This window comes from Typopeltis vanoorti, chromosome 12 (genome assembly GCF_054136105.1).
Source record: "Typopeltis vanoorti isolate ZY-2024b chromosome 12, IOZ_Tvanoo_1.0, whole genome shotgun sequence".
NCBI lineage: Eukaryota > Metazoa > Arthropoda > Arachnida > Uropygi > Thelyphonidae > Typopeltis > Typopeltis vanoorti.
The window spans coordinates 113,404,000-113,424,773 of record NC_143560.1 but is presented as its reverse complement, the minus strand read 5'-3'; the positions used below and the strand labels follow the sequence as shown (position 1 = coordinate 113,424,773).

Here is a 20,774-nt window from a genome sequence, read left to right as displayed (position 1 = left end):
CCTTAGATCATCAGGGATGTGTATCCTCTATCATGGATGTTATTAAATATAACATTTAGGTCATTAAGTGTGTTTTTCATTTACTTTCTTTAACAATTCGATAGGGATCTGATCAGGACCTGGTGTTTTACCTGTTTTCATTCCACTCAAGCGTATTCTATTTCTTCATATGTAATTGTTCACCATCCATATTTTGTATATCTGGTGTGTCTGTGCAATCAGAGTCAAAGAGTTCTTTTCCATATTCTTTCCATCTTTTTTATGATATCTTGTGTCTCTAGTATTTTTCCATTTTGAACTTTTATACAAGGATTATAGTTGAAATTTTTATTTTGATTTGTCAGAACCTGGCATTTCTTTACTATTGTGTTTCTTGTCCAATTCCTATTTCTTTAGAATTTTCATTTAGCCACTTGTCTTTAGCCTTCCTGCATTTATTTTTTATAATTTTACTGAGTATTCTATACTGTTGTATACTTTCTTTTTTCGCTTTCATTCATAAGTTCTAGTATTGATTCAGTCATCCAGAGTATTTTCTTATTATATTTAATTTTTGAAATAACCTCGTTAGCTGTGTTATATATTGCACTTCTAAAATTTGACCTACCTGTTTTCGATTTCCTCTGTTACAAAGTATATTGTCTTCTGTTTTATATCCTATATGATCTAATTTTTTCCTAATTTCTGAGTTAAACACCATTATGTTGTCAGGTATATTCAGAGCTGTCAAGCCTTTCAGCTGTGAACTTATCATCGTTAACCTTAACTAAAGAAGCCATGAGTGCATTAAGTTGTGGACACAATTTTGCCATTACTCCTAAAGAAGTTCCAAAAACCAAAATAATGGCTTCTGTTGAACTTGGAATATACGACCTGCCTCCAGCAATAGCCAATAATATTAGGTTAGACGTGACCAATATCCTAATCCATTCTAAGCCTCCCATAAATAATATCCCACATAAAGAAATAATACCTCTAAATGAGCTACGCAATAATAACCACATTACAATAACCAAATCCGACAAAGGAAACGCAATTGTAGTAATGGATACAACAGAATATGAAAGGAAAATGCACACACTTCTCCAAGACTGGTCAACGTATCAAATCATAGATCGAGAATAAGATGTGCAAGTTATTGAACAAAGTCACTTCCTTGCCAAAAGAAACAGTTAACAAACTCAAACCCTTTCACGTTAAAACATCCAGAATATATAGAGCTCCAAAAATCTACAAACAAGGTACACCTTTATGCCCTATTGTAGATAGTATAAACAGTCCTACATATAAACTAGCTAAACATTTAGCCAAACTACTAGCCACTTGCACAAACAATTCTCCCTCTTTTGTTAAAAATTCTACCCACCTAAAAATTATTTTAGAAAACTGCACCTTAAATAGTTTAGACCTAATGGTGAGTTTTGATATCACCTCATTATTCACTAATGTACCATTGACCGAAACACTTAACTTACTAAATTCACAATTTCCCCCTGATATATTTCAGCTATTTAAATTCACAGTACAGGCAGGTTATTTTACATGGAAAGGGAAAATATACAAACAATTAAATGGGACAGCTATGGGATCCCCCTTTCTCCCCCCTTAGCCAACTTTATATAGAACATCTGGAAAAGCTAGCTATCAACACAGCCACTCTCAAACCTAGTCTCTGGCTACGCTATGTTGATGATATGTTTGCTATTTGGCCACATGGCCCAGACACATTGAATACATTTTTAATGCATCTAAATAGTCAGCACCTTAAAATCCACTTTACAATGGAACTAGAAGCCGATGACTGCCTGCCCTTCCTGGACAACACTGATCACACGTCTTCCAGAAGGTTCCTTATCATTTTCAGTTTATAGTCAACCCACACATACAGGGAGATATTTACACAAACAATCACACCATCACCCTTCTCAACAATATGGTATCTTAAAAACACTAACCCATAGAGCTAGAGCAATCTGTTCCAATGACAGTGCTCTCACTGCTGAACTTTCTCACCTACGCCATACCTTCCTAGCCAATGGCTCTAATCCTCATATGCTAAATTTAGCATTTAGTATCCCCCCCCCCCCACTATCTACCACAGAAGACTACAACAAAACTGTCACCATCCCATACATTAAAGGCACATCTGAAAAGATATCAAGGTGCTTAACAAACACAACTGCGCACTGTATTTAAAACTTAGGTGAAATTGGCAACTCTCATCCATTCACCTAAGGTTCGATTCACTCCTTTATCACATCCAGGAGTCTACAAAGTGCCCTGTTCTTGTCATCGAGCCTACTACGGACAGACAGGAAGAACTGTGGACATCCGCCTCAGTGAACATAAAAAATATATCCGGCAATTTCCTTATGGCAAGTCGGGTCTGGCAGACCATGCTTTGGATACCCCCAGCACACAGGATCAATTGGAAAAAAAAAACAAAAGTACTGCACAGAAGCTTCTACAAGTCAGAGAGGTTGTTCCTGGAATCCACAGAAGCCTTAAAACATACTCCAAACCTTGACAAGTATGGCTGTATAAATTTACCAAAGATTTGGGAGACAGTCATCCTAAGACCAAATTAATATTTATTTTTATTTTATTTTTTTCAAACTTTGGACTACTATTTTTCAAAACTTTCAAGGTCTACTATTTGGACTAATATATTCTTTTCAAAACTTTGGACTACTGTTTTTTTGTTTTTTAACTTAGATGGCACCGTATTATCACTTTAGTCTTGTGTTGCACGCTGCAATTACTTATACTAGCCCACTGTTACACTGAATTGTGGGCGTCTCGCATTTGTAACAAACTTTGTTTGTGTGCTCTGAAGATGCTGGATATAATACCAGCGAAATATTAGCTTTTAAGTTAATAAATAGTTATTTTCTTATCAATCTGTGTTCGCATCAATACCGTTTAAATCCAATTCAATAATCTGATTACTGTCAAATGCTTGCTTGTAGTCTATAAGTAACATATGTAAGTCTATTGCATGCTTAAAACATTTTTTCATTATCTATAAATCCTTAGAATATTCTGCCCATCTCTCTGCTATTTTCTTTTCATCTCCTAGTAAATTTCCTTTCTTATCTTTGCAACCACTGGTTCTTGGTGGAAGTCTTTTTTTTTTCATTTTTTGAATGTCAGCATAAATTTTTTTACTTTCATTTGAGTATTAAGTTGTTCTATTTCTTTTATTTGTTTCATAATAATTTTCTTTTCTTTTTTTTTTTTAAGTATATTATTTGCTTTTCTTCTAAATTCATTATATCTCTCCCAGTTACTTCTAGTATTTAGTTGCATCAGTTGTGCTCTAACTCTGTTCTTCTCTTTTATAGCTGCATCACATTCTTCATTACAAGTTCTTTTCTTTTCACCTAACATTTTAGCAGCTGCTTCTTTAATAATATTTTCTATTCTATTCCATTTTCCATCAATACTATTGAATCTATCAGCTATATTATTGTCAGTTTTAGTTAATTTGGTTTTCAAGTTATCTTGGTATTTCTTAACTTCCTTTACATCATTACTAAGTTTATCTATGTCCCATAACCCAGCTTCTTTTCTGTCATCTTTATCACATTTGATAATCTTTCTCTTATAACCATTTTCACTAGATAATGATCGCTGTCACAATTAGGACCTTTACAGCTAATGAAATCAATGACAGAGGAGAAATGATGTCTCGAGACTAAAACATGATTATTCTGGTTTACTTTGTTCATGTCTGGTATCCTCCAAGTTCCCAGATGAATTGTTTTATGAGCAAATGATGTGCTTCTTATGAACAATTTGTTTCTGATTGCAAAATTGCATTAGTAAATCACCAATTTCATTGTTGTTTTTAAAATGTAACGTAAATATTCTTGCCACTTGCTTTTGATATTCATCTTTCCCAATCTTCGTATTAAAGTCTCCCATGATTAATAAAATATCATACCTTTGTATCTTACAGCAAACTTGTCCAGTTGCTCATAAAATCTATCTTCGTTAATTTCTCCTTTCTCCATAGTTGGTGCATGAACTGAAATGACAGTAATGTTTGTTTCTAAATTTTTCTTTTAATCTTATTTTACATATTTGGTCACTAATACTTCAATCACATACTTCAACAAGTAAATTAATGTTCATATCTTGAACAGTCTATTACTCACAATCTCGACAACACAGAAACAGAAAAATACAGACTAAACAAAGGATGGTTTAATATGAATAAATTAAACATAATATGCAAAAATAATAACATTTCAAAAGACTCAAACTAAAACCCTATAAAACATTATTCTAAAGTTCTGTTATTCTAGTTCCATTATTCTAAACTAAAGTTCCTCAGTAATTAATATAAGTGTCTGATTTCATATAGAATTAAATTTCTTATTTGTGATGATTGCTTTACTGAAGTTGAGTATACTTCACTTTTAGATATATATATACCTAAACAAAGGTAGCTTTGACATACTTAAGCATAGCTCAGTTATAAATATATATATGAATTAATTTTTTAAAAAACTAAAATGGTCATGTTACTTTATATTTCTCCCCATCCCTCAATCCCTTCAGACAATGAATTTTGGAGAATTAATGGATACCATAGCTTGTATAATGAGAATAGCCTGGGCAGCAGCAGCTGGTCAGCTCAACCTTGCTAGTTGTCCTTTACCAACTAAAGATGGAAGTGGTCATCCTTCATCTGGAAGGAGAAGCAGGCAGAGTAGTACAGGTAATGCTGATTATCATTTTACAAGGAAATTGATTTTATAAAAACGAGTATACACATTTGCAGTCATGCAACTATTTTTCAGATCTTTTATGGTTTTCATATTTATTTTAAACTGCTTTAAATTAGCTTCCTTTTTTAGTTTTTTGTGTTTTATTCTTATCGGGTAACAGAACCAATGGAATTTTTTATTTGCTTATTAATGATTTTTTTTTTTTTTTAATCATGAAATGAGGTTGAAATTGGTGTAAGATATTGAACTGCTTTCACCAATGTCAAATCAGGTGATGGTGAAAGTAGTTTAGTCATAGTAATGGGCAGAGAAAATATTCTATGTTAACTTTTGATTCCAAAAAAAAATGCAAAGTGTATGTGAAATTAATCATGATCGCATCAGTTGTGATCCAAATTGCTAAGTATCTCACTACAAATCCTTTTGTGGAAAGCCTTCAAAGTGCTGTAGACATAACAACCACACGAGTTTCTTGGAATACATTTGAAAGAGTAATCCTACATACTTCAGTACCTACAGAATTCATTCATTTAAAAAAATAATAAATATGGTTTGGGATTGCAAGTAATTCAAAAATAAATTGTTGGTGGAATATGGAGTTTGTTTAGTACAATAATTTCCACCATTGTGGATAAATATTGAAATAGGAGTTTGAAAAGGCAATCCAAAGTAGCAGTTAGCTTTAGACTAAAAACCTTTTTTTTTAAATAGGAAAACTATCATCAACTCCTGGATATAGAGTAATTGGGATACTGGTGATAACCAAATCTGCATATCCGAAGTGCTATATATGATCCTTTGATTTAGCTTTATGCTGACCTAAATAGTTGTTATAACTATCTACCAAATCAGATACATGAACATAGCTTTCAGTAAGTATCATCATCAGTCAGTTTTTTTTTTTTTTTTCCAGTAAATACAAACAGAAAAGAACAGGAGAAACACATTCAAAATATCCTCTTTGCTACAGTAACAAGCAAAATACTCTGTTGCAAGAACTCTCCCTCCCACTTCTCCATTTGTCATTATTATTGAAGGATTCAACTTATTTTATCCCTCTCTCTCTCTCTCTCTCTCTCTCTCTGTGTGTGTGTGTGTGTGTGTGTGTGTGTGTGTGTGTGTGTGTGTGTGTGTGTGTGTGTGTGTGTGTGTGTGTGTTATATTTACTTTCACTCTTTATTTTAGTAGATATACTTACTGTTCATTTGCCTTTCAATATCCTTCTTTAATCTCGTAAGTATGCATGTGTTAGTCACTGGATGCTAATCTACCACATAGCATAGCAATGTTATTTGCAAACAATGTAATCTTCATAACTGGTAGGTAGTGGTTTAAAAAGGTTTAGAGTGATTCCAGTATTACATATTATTATTATTATTATTGCTTCTCAATATAAGAAAAGTGAATATAAGAAAAGCATTAAGTAACACTGTTAGCAGTGCTATTTACCTTTTGAAATAATATTACTGCCAATAGTTGACAGTGACTTAATTCAAAAGCAAATTATATTTGTATGAAAAACACTGTAATCATAAACTCTAAATATAAATACTGATCATGTGTAACCTTAAAAGAAAAAAATAAACTCTGCTGTTGCTGCATGCCAGCAAACTTGAAAACGTTACAAATAGTGTTGCAACACTATTTGTATGAGATTTAAAAAAGGATGCAACAAGCAGCTTAAAAATGGGACTATTTTCAAAATCTGTGATCATTTACTAATACGGGACAGTGTATTAGAATTCAGGACTCTCTGAAAAATCATAGATAGTTGGTCATTTTATTTGTTGATCTCAAATGCTGTCCCTTGTTTTATTGATAATAGTATACCCCAATTCCCCCTCAGTGATTTGACAAATCCTATAGCACAAAAACATCCCAAACTTTAAGCTCTTAACCAGCATATTAAACACTGATCTTAATGGATTCTTGAATGGGAAATGGACAACATAGTCACCTACGATATTACCAAAACTTCAGTAATACTCTGATCATACAAGGTCATATCTTTGTCTTCTTGGGTTGAACCCATCTCTCTTCTCTACTAGCATAAACTCATCGTATCCATTGTCTACTTAATCTCCAAAAAAAAATCTTTATGTCATTTCTCATTTAGACATTATTTTTCATCTTTTCCACCTGTTTATTCACTAGAGATCAATATCTCTTCAATCCAGTTAGATTTTTAGTATTCTAAAAATCTCTCTCAAAACTTGTGATTCTTCATAGAAGAGAGCAATTTGGAAAACTGATGATCCTCTTGAACAAACTTATTTAATTTGTTTCTCTCTCTTTCTGCTGTTTGCTTTCTTCAGGTAAATCTATGAGTGTTTCACTTGATCTGGCATCCATCATTTCTCTACTTTCTGTTAAGTGTATAACAACATAATCAGCAGCTTTTCACATCCATGCCAGCAAAGATTGGTTGATTGGTAGAGACTCTACTACTGATGGCTCATGCAAAAAGGTAAACAAGTTTGAGCACGGTTAGTAGTTGGAAAGGGATCAATTGTTCGATGCTGTTGGCACACTCTCCTTCGATGAGTCTTTGGACTCCCTGAAGGTGTCGCATAATAATAATATCCATTTACATTCCATCTCTCTCTCTTCTTTCAAACAACTTGCCTTTGCAAGTGTTTCTGGAGAAATGTCTCCAGCTATTCAAAAAAAAGACCCTCTTTTTTTTGAATAGCTGGAGTTTATTTTATTTTTGTTTTTATTTTTATTTTTGAATAGAGGAAACTGTTTTTCTTTCTCCTCTCTAAATTCATACCCACACATAGCACTGATGTGGTAAAGGTTCTGAAACATTTTGTGTGTGGAATATCTGATGTATTAAAAAAAGAATAATGGTACAAGCAATCAGATGAAAACTCAATGGGAAATTTTAGATATGGCATGAGAGATGACAGAGGAGCAAGGTTAATTGAATTTTCAGAAAAAGAAAATGTGTATATCATGAATTCCTTTTTCAAGGAAAAAACGCATCGAAAGTGGACATTGAAAAGTTCAAATGAAAAAAAAAAAACTAGTGAAATTGACTTTATCCTCAGCAGTAAGAAAAACATCTTTCAGGACTGCTCTGTTATAAACACCTTCAACATTGCAAGTGACCATCATATGGTACGCAGTAAAATCCAAATAAACTGCCAAAAAGAAAGAAGAAAAATATTTCGAAGATCAAAGCAAAACATAGATGTACACAAACTCAACATTTAAAAAGATATATTCCAACACGAACTAAACAATAGATTTAAACATTGTATTATAGATGACAATGCTGATCTGTCAGAAAGTAATGACATTATTACCCAAAACTTTTGCAATTCTCACTTGAAATAGCTGGTACCACAGAACAAAAAGAAGACAAAATTTCGGAAGAAACAAAACAGCTATGAAGAAACGAAGAGAAATGAAACAATCAATTAACCTACAGAATAAAATTGAATACACTGAATTGTGCAAAATGATCAGAAAACGTATCACAGAAGAAATAAAAAAATTTAAATTCATACAACAAACAATTGAAACAACTGTAGTCTCAAAAAATCCAAACAGCAATTGATGAACAGCAATAAACAGATAGTTGCAGTCAAACTACAACATGGGACCATCACCAGAGATAGATATGCTATAGCAAAAAGAGTTGAAGAATTTTCCTCAATATTATATCAGGATGGTGAATTAAATGAAGAAGAAGACAACAACGACACAGCTGAAGTACCACAGATTCTACCAGAAGAAATTATGTGGAGCATCCAAAGCTTCCAAAATGGGAAAGCTGCAGGTGAGGATGGAGTAATAGCTGAACTTCTAAAAACAAGTGGAGAAATAATCTACAAACTCTTCGCAAAACTATTTACTTTATGCCTGAAGAAAAATGATGTACCAACAACATGGAAGAAGGCTACCCTAATTCTGATAGATAAAAAAGGTGAGATAGAAGACTTGACAAACTACCGACCTATCAGTCTACTATCAGTGGTCTACAAAGTGTTTACAAAAGTCTTGGCTCATAGGCTTTGTGTGACTCTAGACCACATACGGGCAGCCTGCAGGCCGTATCCGGCCCTCTACCTCTTTTGATCCAGCCGTAATCTATTTCGGCGAAGTATGTCTGATTCATGGTGAGAGAAAACATGGTGTGTTCTACTAACTCACATTAAGCTGACGTCATATGACTTGCGCAAAACACACTATGTTTTCTGCAACCAAGGTCTCTTTCTCACTTTGACTAGGACATATGTGAACGTGTTACAATGTGTCAGTTCGGTACTTGCATTGATGTTATGTTCTGTTCGGTGCCTGCGGTGTAGAAGACAGTTTTGTTTGGAACAATGTCAGGAGTTATTTTGTTGCAAAAAAAAGAAAAGTAGATGCAGAGAATCGTCAATTTCAAGACAACTGGATGGAGGATTATTATTTTATTCGGAATAGAGGTTTGTCTGTATTTTTGCTGTACAACGAATCCGTATCTGTCAACAAAGAATACAACTTGAAGAGACACTTTACTTCGAGACATACAGATCACCCAAAAATTGATGGGCAACTACGAAAAGATGAAATACAGAAGTTGAAGTAGAACTTGGATACCCAGCAGCAACTGTTCAACAAGCAAAGAACGCAGTACCACAGCATTGTCAAAGCCAGCTTTGTGGTAAGCGAAAAAATCACTAAGCATTTTAAGTCATTTGATGAAGGAGAATTTATCAAAGAATGTCTGCTGGATGTTGCAAGTATAATATATCCTGAAAAGAAAAAAAGACTTCGAGAATATTCGTTTGTTGAGACGTACTGTTGTCCGACGGATAAAAATTATGGCTGATGATATCAAAAAAGGTTTAAAAGAGAAGATTGCTAGATTGGAGGCATTTTCAATTGCTTTGGATGACAGCACCGATGCCTCCGATACAGCACAACTAGCAATATTTATTCGAGGAGTTGATGCGGATTTCAACATCACAGAAGAATTATTGGCTCTTCGGCCGTTAAAAGGAACAACTACCATTGAAGATATATTTGAAACAGTCAACACAGTCTTCGAGAGATTTGGGCTTTAATGGAGTTCACTATCTGGCATATGCACTGATGGAGCCCCTGCAATGGTTGGTGCACAGAAGGGATTTATTGGAATAGTTCATGAAAGAGCAATAGAACTACAGATCCATCCGGCAAATTTAACAAATTTTCACTGCATTATCCACCAACAAAATCTGTGTGCAAAATCGATTAAATTCACAAATGTTATGGAAGCTGTAGTAGCCAGTATTAACTTTATTAAGTCACGTGCACTTAATCACTGCCAATTTAAGGAGTATTTGGGCAGACCTATTTTCGGATTATGAAGATGTGTCTTATTATTGTGAAGTGAGGTTGTTGAGTAAAGGTAAAATATTAAAACGATTTTATGATCTGAGACCAGACATTGCAGATTTTATGGAAATTAAAGCAATTTTAATTAACCAAAATTAAAGGAAACACAATTAACCAAGTAAAAGATGATGAGTGGGTGTGTGATTTCACACACCCACCACTGTAGATGTCACCGGATACCTAAACGAACTGACTCTTATAGAATTGCAAAAACAAGGACAATTGGTTCATGAACTGCATGAACATGTCAAAGCTTTTTTGTAATAAACTAAGATTGTTGGAAAGTCAGATAAGAGCTAAAAATTGTTATCATTTTCCTACTCTAGCAACTCATAAAAATATCCCTTATAATTGTTATGGAGATGAACTGAAGACACTAATAGAGCAATTTGATATAAGGTTTGCCGACTTCAAAAACAAAGACTCCACGTTCACTATATTTGCTCATCTGATGGATGCTGATGTAAATAATGTTCCAGAACAGTTACAGATGGAACTTTATTGAGTCAGGCGGATTTAGTGCTAAAATCACAATTTAACAACATTGCTTTGACGGATTTTTATAAATTTTATTTGGTGGAAGAAAAATATACAAATTTACGTGCCTTTTCAAGAAAAATCATTTGTCTTTTCGGCAGCACATATATGTGTGAATAGTTTTTTTCAAGGATGAAATCCGCTACAAGTCTGCAAGATTCTCTGACTAAATTGAATAGCTGTTGTAATAGATATGGTATGAAGGTCAGCAATAAAAAGACAAAGACCATGAAAATAGGCAGAATCATTGAAAATGTCAACTGTGTTGTGAATGGAGAACCTGTGGAACAAGTAAAACATTTCAGCTACTTAGGCACAATTTTTACTGAAGATGGTAAACTAAATATAGAAATAGACAACAGAATCAGCAAAGCTGGTATCGTGGGAAGTCAATTGAATAAATTCATATGGAATAAGAAAGAAATTAGTCGGAACACTAAATTAGCTGTATACAAGATTGTGTTCAAACCAATTTTAACTTATGGATCTGAGAGCTGGGTCAGAAGTAAAACACTTGACCAAAGACTAGAGACCGCAGATAGGAGAGTCCTGAGAAAGATTAGAGGCGTGAACAGATGGCATCAATGGCAATATCATATTAAAAATGAGGATATTAGGAAAGAACTTGACATTGTCAGCATCCAGGAATGCGTTAGCAGAGCTAATCTCAGATGGTATGGTCACTTAAATAGAATGGGAGAGGAAAGATTAGCAAAACAAGTGTTCTCTGCCAGGTTGGCAGGAAAATGACCCAGAGGAAGACCAAGATATAGGTGGATTGATACGGTACAAAGTGCCTTAGACGATAGAAATATAAGATCTGATAATGTTGGAGTCTTGACAAGTAACAGACTGATTTGGAGGAAAATTGTAGATAGGAAGTTAGTAATGATGTAATTTTTTCATGTAGTACTGTCATGTCCTGTACACCCCTTGAGGGTACATGGCAGGAATTTGATGATGATGAAATACAATAAATCAAAAATTCGGACAAGAATAACGGACGAAAACCTCGAAAATTCTATGCGATTATCCTTAAATAATATTAACGTCAATATTGATAGTCTCGTAGTTGAAGTACAAGGTCAATCTTCACATTAAATTGTTATGTCGTTCATTATATTATAAAATTTATGTAGAGCTTTATACCAAAGCATTATATTATAAATAAATGAAATATGAAGTAGCAACTTGTTTTAATTCATTTAATATTAATTTATTTTATTTAATAATTTGTCCGGCCCTTGACTCGGAGACAGAATGATAATCTGGCCCCCGAACTAGGAAAGGTTGCCCATGCCTGCTCTAGACCTAGCACAACCAAAAGAACAGGCAGGCTTTTGAAGTGCTTTAGTACATTGGACCATATTCAAGTTGTACAGCAGATTATTGAACGGTGTAATGAATATCAATTACCACTATGTCTTGGTTTTATTGACTATGAGAAAGCTTTTGATTCACTTAATATTTGTGCAATACTTAAAGCATTACGAAACCAACAAGTGGAGGAGCCATACATCAGACCCATCAAATCAGCATACACCAATACCACAGCAGCAATTCATTTCAATGGAAACATCTCTACTGTGGGAATACAGAGAGGTATAAGACAGGGTGACACAATATCTCCTAAATTATTCACAGCATGCCTAGAAGAAATATTCAAACTTCTTGATTGGGAAGGGAAAGGTCTGAAGATAAATGGAAGATATTTAAGCCATTTACGCTTTGCAGATGACATAGTTATCTTTACTTCAACTGCGCATGAATTACAGACTCGTATCCATGCGCTCCAAATTGCTAGCAAAACAGCAGGCCTAAAGATAAACCTAAAGAAGACCCAAGTTATATTCAATAGCTATGTCCAACCAGAAATAATAAAAATCAATAATGAGGAAATTAAACAAGTAGATCATTACATATACTTAGGACAACAGATATCAATGGAACAAAATATCATGGACGAAATTAAAAGGCACACGATGCTTGGGTGGAAAGCATTTGGAAAATTACTTTCAATATTTAAAAGCCAACTACCATTATGCCTGAAGAGAAAAGTTTTTAACCAATGTATTCTTCCTATACTTACATATGGCCATGAAACATGGACACTGAATGCAAAGGAAATTCAAAAATTAAGAACAACACAATTTAGTATGGAAAGAAGTATGCTTAGTATCACAAGATTGGATCATAAAAGGAATACATGGATAAGAAATCAAACCAAAGTCTCTGACATCATAGGAAGAGTGAAACATCTGAAGCGGTAATGGGCTATGCATATTGCTTGAGGACAAGGTGAACGATGATCAAAAGAAGTACTGGATTGGATTCCACGAGAGGAAAAATGACCACGACACCAACATAAATCACGGCGGATTGATGATATCATCAGATTTACAGGAATGACATGAGAAAGGAGAACCATGGACAGACAGTGTTGGAGTAATCTTGGAAAGGTCTTCATCCAGTAGTGGATTGACAATGGCTGATAATGATGATGAGTACGAGCTGTCAAGAAATCATCAAGATGGTGAAAAGTGAGATGCTAATAAGTCAGCTTTATCTATATACAGTGTTATTGTTTTATTCAGAAAAAACTAGTTTTCTACTATTGCCATTAGTATTTATCTTTTAAGCTTATTTATATTTTAACATATGCAACTATATTTTACAGCACTATAAATTTTCCTTTAGGTAGTAATACAAGTACTGGCAGCGAAGGTGAAAATCAAGGTCTTCATAGTGGAGTGTGCAGCCAGAAAGAGCATATTAGTAGTAACGATTCTCTCTTAGCACAAACTGCTTTAGAGTTTCTTGTTACTTGTCTTCACAGTAGAAATGATGCTTTTAGTAAGTTGCATTTTTATTTTTGTATAGTTTAAGTATTTCCTTGGTACAATAAATGAAAGCTGTAGTGCATCAAAAGTATTTACTTATGATGCCTTACTATTTAACAAATATTCATGTTGTATTAATCTCAATAGGAATGAATTATTTATGTTATGTTCAAGATGAACATAAGTTCAGGTTTAGAAGAAAGAAGATATATATATATATATACAGGGTGTTCGGGATAAATTTGACAGTTTCGTAAGGAAAAAGAAAATCTTCTTTGTATCTATTAAATTTAATGAATTGACAAAAAAACATTACAGGCAGAGTTAATTACAATACTATCAACAAGATTTACTCAAAATAACCACCATTAGCATCGATCACAGCTTCAATTCTGCTTCGGAACCTCGAACAAGCTGATGCTACAGTCTCCCTGGGAAGGGCCGCAAAAACTGTTTTAATTTTATCCATTAACTGGGCTTTTGTATTACTGGAAGTGCGATTGGTGTCTTTTTCAACTGCGCCCCATACAAAATAATCCATGGGGTTAAGGTCTGGGGAGTTTGGAGGCCAAACATTTGGACTGGTGAAGTCGTAGAAATTTTCAGACAACCATTTTTGACTTTTCCCAGAGGTGTGGCAAGGGGCCGAATCCTGCTGCCATACATACGGCCTACCATTGGCTACCCTTGTTATCCAGGGCTTGACTACAGTTAGCAACTCCACGAACAAAGCCCGAATTCCAATGCCAGGGTTCTTCAACACCTGTTCCTGCAGATTTGCGAGGAATTCTGCTGTACGAACGCAATCAGATCGTCTGCTAGGGATCTTTCTTCTTGCTACATCCTCGTAGTCACCATTGCAAGTCTCTAGTTCATGCCTGATTGTTTTTACTGTATTCAGGGAGCATTGGGCAGCAGTCGTAATATCCTTATTTTGATGGCGGGCACGAATCATCATGATACAAGTTATTCTCTTCCATGATTCAGGTGGGTTCCAGCTATCCATCCTTTCTGACATCTTGTATATGAATGAAGAAGGGTCCAAACTTTTAAATGAAGAGAAGTGTGTGTTAATACATGTAACTTACGGAAAAATATAATTAATTATAAATATGTCAAATTTATCCCGAACACCCTGTATATATATATATATATATATATATGTATGTATAATTATATATATGTATGTATAATTATATCTTATTTTAGTTATTTTTTCAGTGAATCACATAATCAGTATATTAATATCTGAAGATATATTTGACCACCTTTAATAAAACAATATTCTTCCTTATGATGTTCATCTTGAACATAAGTTCAGGTTTAGAAGAAATTATATATTATTATTATTATATTTTTTCATTAACACATTTGCTGCCGACTACAAGTATACTCGTAGTTGGTATATGAACCTCACAAGCCAACTACTAATATACTCGTATGTTGATTACCGCTGGGTATGAGATTACTCATACTGACCTTGAAGAAGCGAAAGTGCTTGGCATGCGGAGTGAGCAGTGAACATATGTATACTTGTAGTTGGTATGTGAGGCTCACAAGCCAACTACGAATATACTAGTATGTCGATTACCGCTGAGTACGAGATTACTCGTACTGATCTTGAAGATGCGAAAGTGCTCGGCATGAGGAGCGAGCAGCAAACATATGTATACTCATAGTTGGTATATGAGCCTCACAAGCCAACTACGAATATACTTGTATGTCGATTACCGCCGGCAATGAGATTACTTGTACTGACATTGAAGAAGTGAAAATGCTTAGCTTGCAGTAACAAACTATGCCCGATGAGCATGGCAACAAACGTGTTAAATCACATAATCAGTATATTGATATCCGAAGGCATATTTGACCACCTTTAATAAAATGATATATATTCTTCCTTATGGAAAAGAAAAACGAAGAAGGCCATTAACAATATCATATTGAAAACTTAAGGTAGCTTTCACATTAGCATTTTAAAAGAGTCAGATAGTTTTTTCTTTCTGCATGGTGGCTTTTTAATTAAAGATCCTTCACTTTTAATTGTAATTGATGGTGAGAACACTGACCAGTAGGAATAAAGAAATGCATGATATCTCTGTATAATTAATTGCTTTGTTCTCATTTGTATTAGATCCCAAATTTAAGTCTGTTTCAAAATGGAGGTGAAAAGCACTATGGAATCACTAGACTTATTATGGGAACTGTTTAACAGTAACATATCTTTAAACTCATACTTTAGCTTAAGCTAAAGTATGAGTTTAAAGATATGTTTAAAAAAATGAGTTTAATTTCATGTTACACTTTAATGGAATAATAACAGCACACAGAAATAATCAAACAACAGTTTTAAATATTTTAATATTTCATCCCAGACATAGACATCTTCAGGAATACAATTAAAAAAAAAATTGTAAAATCACATACAAAAACACACAAGAAACAATAAGTGGAAGAAATGAGATTGTAATAAATTGAGACTGAAGTCCTATGATGAGCATCCTGTATGGATGTTGTTGACTTTGAATTGAAGTTTTCCAAATTTTGGGAAGTTTAATGCAACCATATTTATAAGATTAGGTTAGTTTATTTAACTCTCTGCAGATTCTAAAAAGAGTCTTTGAAATTTGTATTTACTACGATGGAGCATGGTAGTTTCCTTCCATCTGATTCTGTGCAAGGTATCCAAGACATGATCTGGTCAGGTCTAGCAGACCATGCTTTTGGATACCTTGCACAGAATACTGTAGACAAAAACAGTTGTTCCTTAACAATGCCTAAAGATAGGCTCTTCCACAACATACTGGACTAATATTTTTTCTTTACATTGGAAGGCTCAATATTACACCCATCAAACTGCTATAAGTTCCTTTGGTATGCATGAATGTAGATATTATGCAAGCTGTTGGCGTGAATGTTGACATGTCCACACTTAACATAACAGCATTTCTCTATGGCTTGTTTGCACTCCTTTACGCATCCTTTCATTGTGCCAACTAAGGAGGTCACTCACACTCCATCATCCATCAATATGCATTTATTTAATGTTTACAAAGAACAACACTTATTCCTTCCCATCTAAACTAGTGGTTCAAGGGCTGAGATATCTGTTGGTTGTGCAGCTGTATTTCCTGACTTTATTATATCCAATCAGATCTTCTTGTCCATGACTACTTTTTTAAACTTCTGAATCCACCATGGAGGTCTCAATTTTCTATCCTTGCAAACAACTTCACCACATGTCTCTGGTTGGATCAGTCACTGTTTTTCTCAGTTTGCAACTTAGTCTCTAAAGTATATTCCATTCTTTCAAACTGTTTCATTTGTTCTTGAATAATATTTGAGTTTACAGTTCATCTCTGAAAGAGGCTTCACTTTGATTTTCAGTTTACTCCTGTTGAAATCTAAATGGTGATCACTTCCTGTTTTTCTGATCCCCTGTATATACCCAACATGAAGATGTCATTCTCATCAATAACATAGTAAATGAGACTTTTCTCTTTTCTTGTGCATTCTCTCCATGTGATTTTGTGTACATATTGTATTGAAACTTGGTCTTGAACAGATATCCAGCAGGTACCATTATTATCTTTGCTCTTTGCTGTAACATTTTCTATGATATTTATTTATTTTTACTATGTCTGATGTTCATTTCTTATTTCTGCTCTTTTGATCTCCACCAAAAACCAGCTTTTCATCTTTTTCTGTCTGTTGACATCTCTAATGACTTCTTCTTCTACTTCATCCCTACTAGAACGTTCTGTGTGTGTGTGTGGGGGGGGGGGGGGGCATAGGTACAAATACGTGTCTCATTGTCCAATTCTTCATTTTGATGTCTTCCTACATCACTGCTGGTAACTGCTTGCCATGCAAAAAGATTATTTTCATGTTTTGTATGGAATACTGTAACTACTTCTTCCTTTTCCTGATTAAAAGGATGTCATTTCCTTTTGTCTTCTATATTTCATTAACACCTGTTATGTTGCTTCTCTAATTCTTCTGCCACTTTCATTTCTTTTTCATTGATACTTATTATGTTGATGTTGCCTATCTAGAATTTTTATCATGTTGAACTGGAGTTTGTTTCAGTAGCTGCTTTTCCCTGGTTTCCTCACAAAAACATTGGGAGTGGGGGAGGTTGTTTAGTCAAGAATATGTGTCACAGCTGGCATGACATTTCATCTTGTTGTACCATCATTGGCTTTTGTTTTAAATGAGTACAGAGTACTTGATCAGATAGATCCCAATTTATCATTCCATTCTTGCTCATCCATTATCTAGGTAGATGGATACCTACTAACAGGATATCCACAAGAAGGTGAGGTTTGGACAGTAGGTGAGAAGCCCTAGTCTGTTTTCCACATTTCAAAAAGTTTGTATGAAGGTTTCCTCCCAGCTATCTGGCTTTGACCCTTCAGTGACCTCATCGGATGATTTCTATAGCAGTAAATAAAGGAGGATGGAGATTTAGTATGAGAGTTTAGAGTGAGTTGAAATCTAAGTTCTTAATGACATCACAGTGAATCATTATTAAAAAGAGCAATGACAGGAGATATGCTGGGCATTATAGGATATGTGTTGTTTAAGGTTTAGTGACCAGACAAGACTATTGCACATGTATATGGTTACCTAAGATATCAGAGAGAGAGATGAGGTAATTCTGAAGAGTGTTTTAGAGGTAGCTAACAAAAGTTTTGGGGAGGATGATATGGGACAGATTGGAATGATATCTATGATGATTGAGAAATTATGATCTGTAGCATTTTGAAAAACATGACCAAAAAGTGATGTAATTGAGTTCTGAAGTTTGTGGAAGGAAATTACCAGGTAGATACTAATTTGGAGGAGATCAGTCAGAGAGCAGAAAAAAGAAGTGGGAAGAGAAGGAAGAAGCAGCTGGCATTCCTGTGAATTATATAAAGATGTGAGTAAGAGAGTCCAGAGTAAGATTTTTTTCCATGGAAGGTGATTATCGAACATAATACATTACCAAAGAAAGCAGTGCATACACAAATGATGAATGAATTTTAAATATTTTATAGACATAGTAGTTAGGGTGAACCACCTGCCATAAACTTTGAATTCATATGTCTATGTTTGATATAATAATTAATCAGAAATTTCTTTATATTTAATCATAAACATTTATTTCATTATCATTTTTTTTTGTAATATAAATTTACTTATTAGGTTCATTTGCAAGTATGCCATGTGTAAATGATTTTATTGTTGATATGCTACTTGGATCTCCTTGTTTGGAAATTCGTGCTGCAGCAATGGAGCACTTTTACAGTCTGAGTATTATCAAACCATGTTCCAATACAGTTCCAAGACATTTCCTGCTAAAAGTGCTACTTAAAGCTCATTTACCACTTTGGGTTCCATCCAGCTACACTAGAGGCACAAGTCAAAGGTTAATTTTATTTATATTTTATTTTCATATAGAATTTAAAATAATGAACTCAGCTGCATTCGAATTTAATTTCATGAAATTTAAATTATTATAATTTTGTTTTATTTTAATTTGAATGTATTTTATTTCAAGGAATAATAATATTCCTTGAAATAAAATAATTTAGAAAGTAGTTATAGTTATAATAAGCAATATTAAGTATTAATTCTAATGAGTTGTTTAAAAAGTGTGTTCTTATACTTTTCTGCAGACTAGACTATGCATTTTTATTTCTATTATTATTATTTTATTTTATATAATAATTAATCAGAAATTTCTTTATATTTAATCATAAACATTTATTTCATTATCTTATCTATAAATAAGATAAAATAATGAAGATGAAAGTTTGTAAAATGAAATGTAAGTTTCAAGTCTTCTGCCTTTGTAGTATAGTTCACTCTCATTGTAGTAGACTTATAAGTACTAAGAATAGTTTGGTATAGAATAGGAATAGAATAAGAATAGGAAACAAGCATAAGGGCAGCTGCTCATTTGAAACACTCTGGTGTGAGATTAAGGCCAATAAGACAAAATATACAGTTGGTTGTTGCTATATGCTAGGGAGTTCCACAGATGATCTGGAAGACATGCATCACCAAATTAGTGCGAGTACAGGTCGAGTGATTTTCATGGAGGACTTCAAATATGGAGATATAGACTAGAAGGAAGAAAGATCACATGGCAGGAAGGAAATAGAATTTATACACCTGCTGAGAGATAATTACTTAAGGCAGCTAGGTGTGCAAGAGTATTGGACCTGGTCATAGGATCAGAAGAGCTATCCATAACCAAGGTGACAACATTGCCTCCAATTGGTGAGAGGGACCATGCAGTCTTGACTTGGGAGATTGTAAAACATGAGGAATATTTTATCAAGGAAGAGTATTTGTTGAACTACAAGTCAGGTGATTATGACATAAGTTTAGGAAGATGCTTAAATCTGTACCATGGCATAAAACACTGCAGGTTTAGGATGTTAGCAATACATGGGATATAGTTCAGGGTCATCTAGAGGAAGCAGTATTAAATTGTATACCTAGGATAAGGAGGGTTAATCAGGTAGAATTTAGATGTATGAGTAATATCATTAAGCTCAAGCTACAGAAGAAGAAAATGCTGTGGAGGATATATAAAGAGAAAGGTGACCAACAAACTTATGAACAGTACAAGGCTCAGGCAAGAAAGGTGACTAGCATTGCATGGAAGGCAAAATCAGATTATGAAAAGAATCTAGCCAAGTAGGCCAAAGGAAATGTCATAGAGTTCTTTCATTATGTGGCAAGTAAGAGGAAGAATGACTATGGAAGATTAACATTAATGAGTGATGATGGTCAGAAGGAGACAGAAATGGATAAAATAGTTAAGTTACTGAGTGACCAATTTGCAAGGGTATATCATCCTAGTGAGGTTCCTTCTTTAACCTATGTGGGATAAGATAGAATATCAGCTATGGTTTTGCGAGAATGTGCAAGGGAACTGGAAATGCCTTTGACTAGGCTTTTTACTTTAACACGTTCGCTGCCAACTACGAGTATACTCGTAGTTCGTATATGAGCTTCACAAGCCAACTACGAGTATACTCGTATATCGATTTACTGACCTCCTATGCCAAATACGAGTTATCCCTTTGTATAATTACCTTAATTTGGACCCTTGGATTCTGAATAAAGCGGAGTGCATGTCTGGGGGCTTGGTAGAAGAGAAATAATTTCAACTAAAATATAGTATATTGTGTATATGCCTCAGATGCCAACTACGAGTATACTCGTAGTTCATACATGAGCTTCACAAGCCAACTACGAGTATACTCGTATGTCGATTACCAACCTCGAG

General features: G+C 34.2%; 1 protein-coding gene across 1 annotated transcript in view; it reads left to right on the top strand.

Annotated features, from left to right (window-relative positions):
- LOC150101143 (ubiquitin carboxyl-terminal hydrolase 24-like) overlaps positions 1-20,774 on the top strand; it is an 824,883-nt gene that overhangs the window by 465,451 nt on the left and 338,658 nt on the right. The window contains exons 32-34 of the mRNA XM_090401261.1: positions 4,567-4,726; positions 13,344-13,499; positions 18,677-18,899. Of these exons, the coding sequence (XP_090257387.1) occupies positions 4,567-4,726; positions 13,344-13,499; positions 18,677-18,899 (539 nt within the window). The remainder of the gene's footprint in view (positions 1-4,566; positions 4,727-13,343; positions 13,500-18,676; positions 18,900-20,774) is intronic.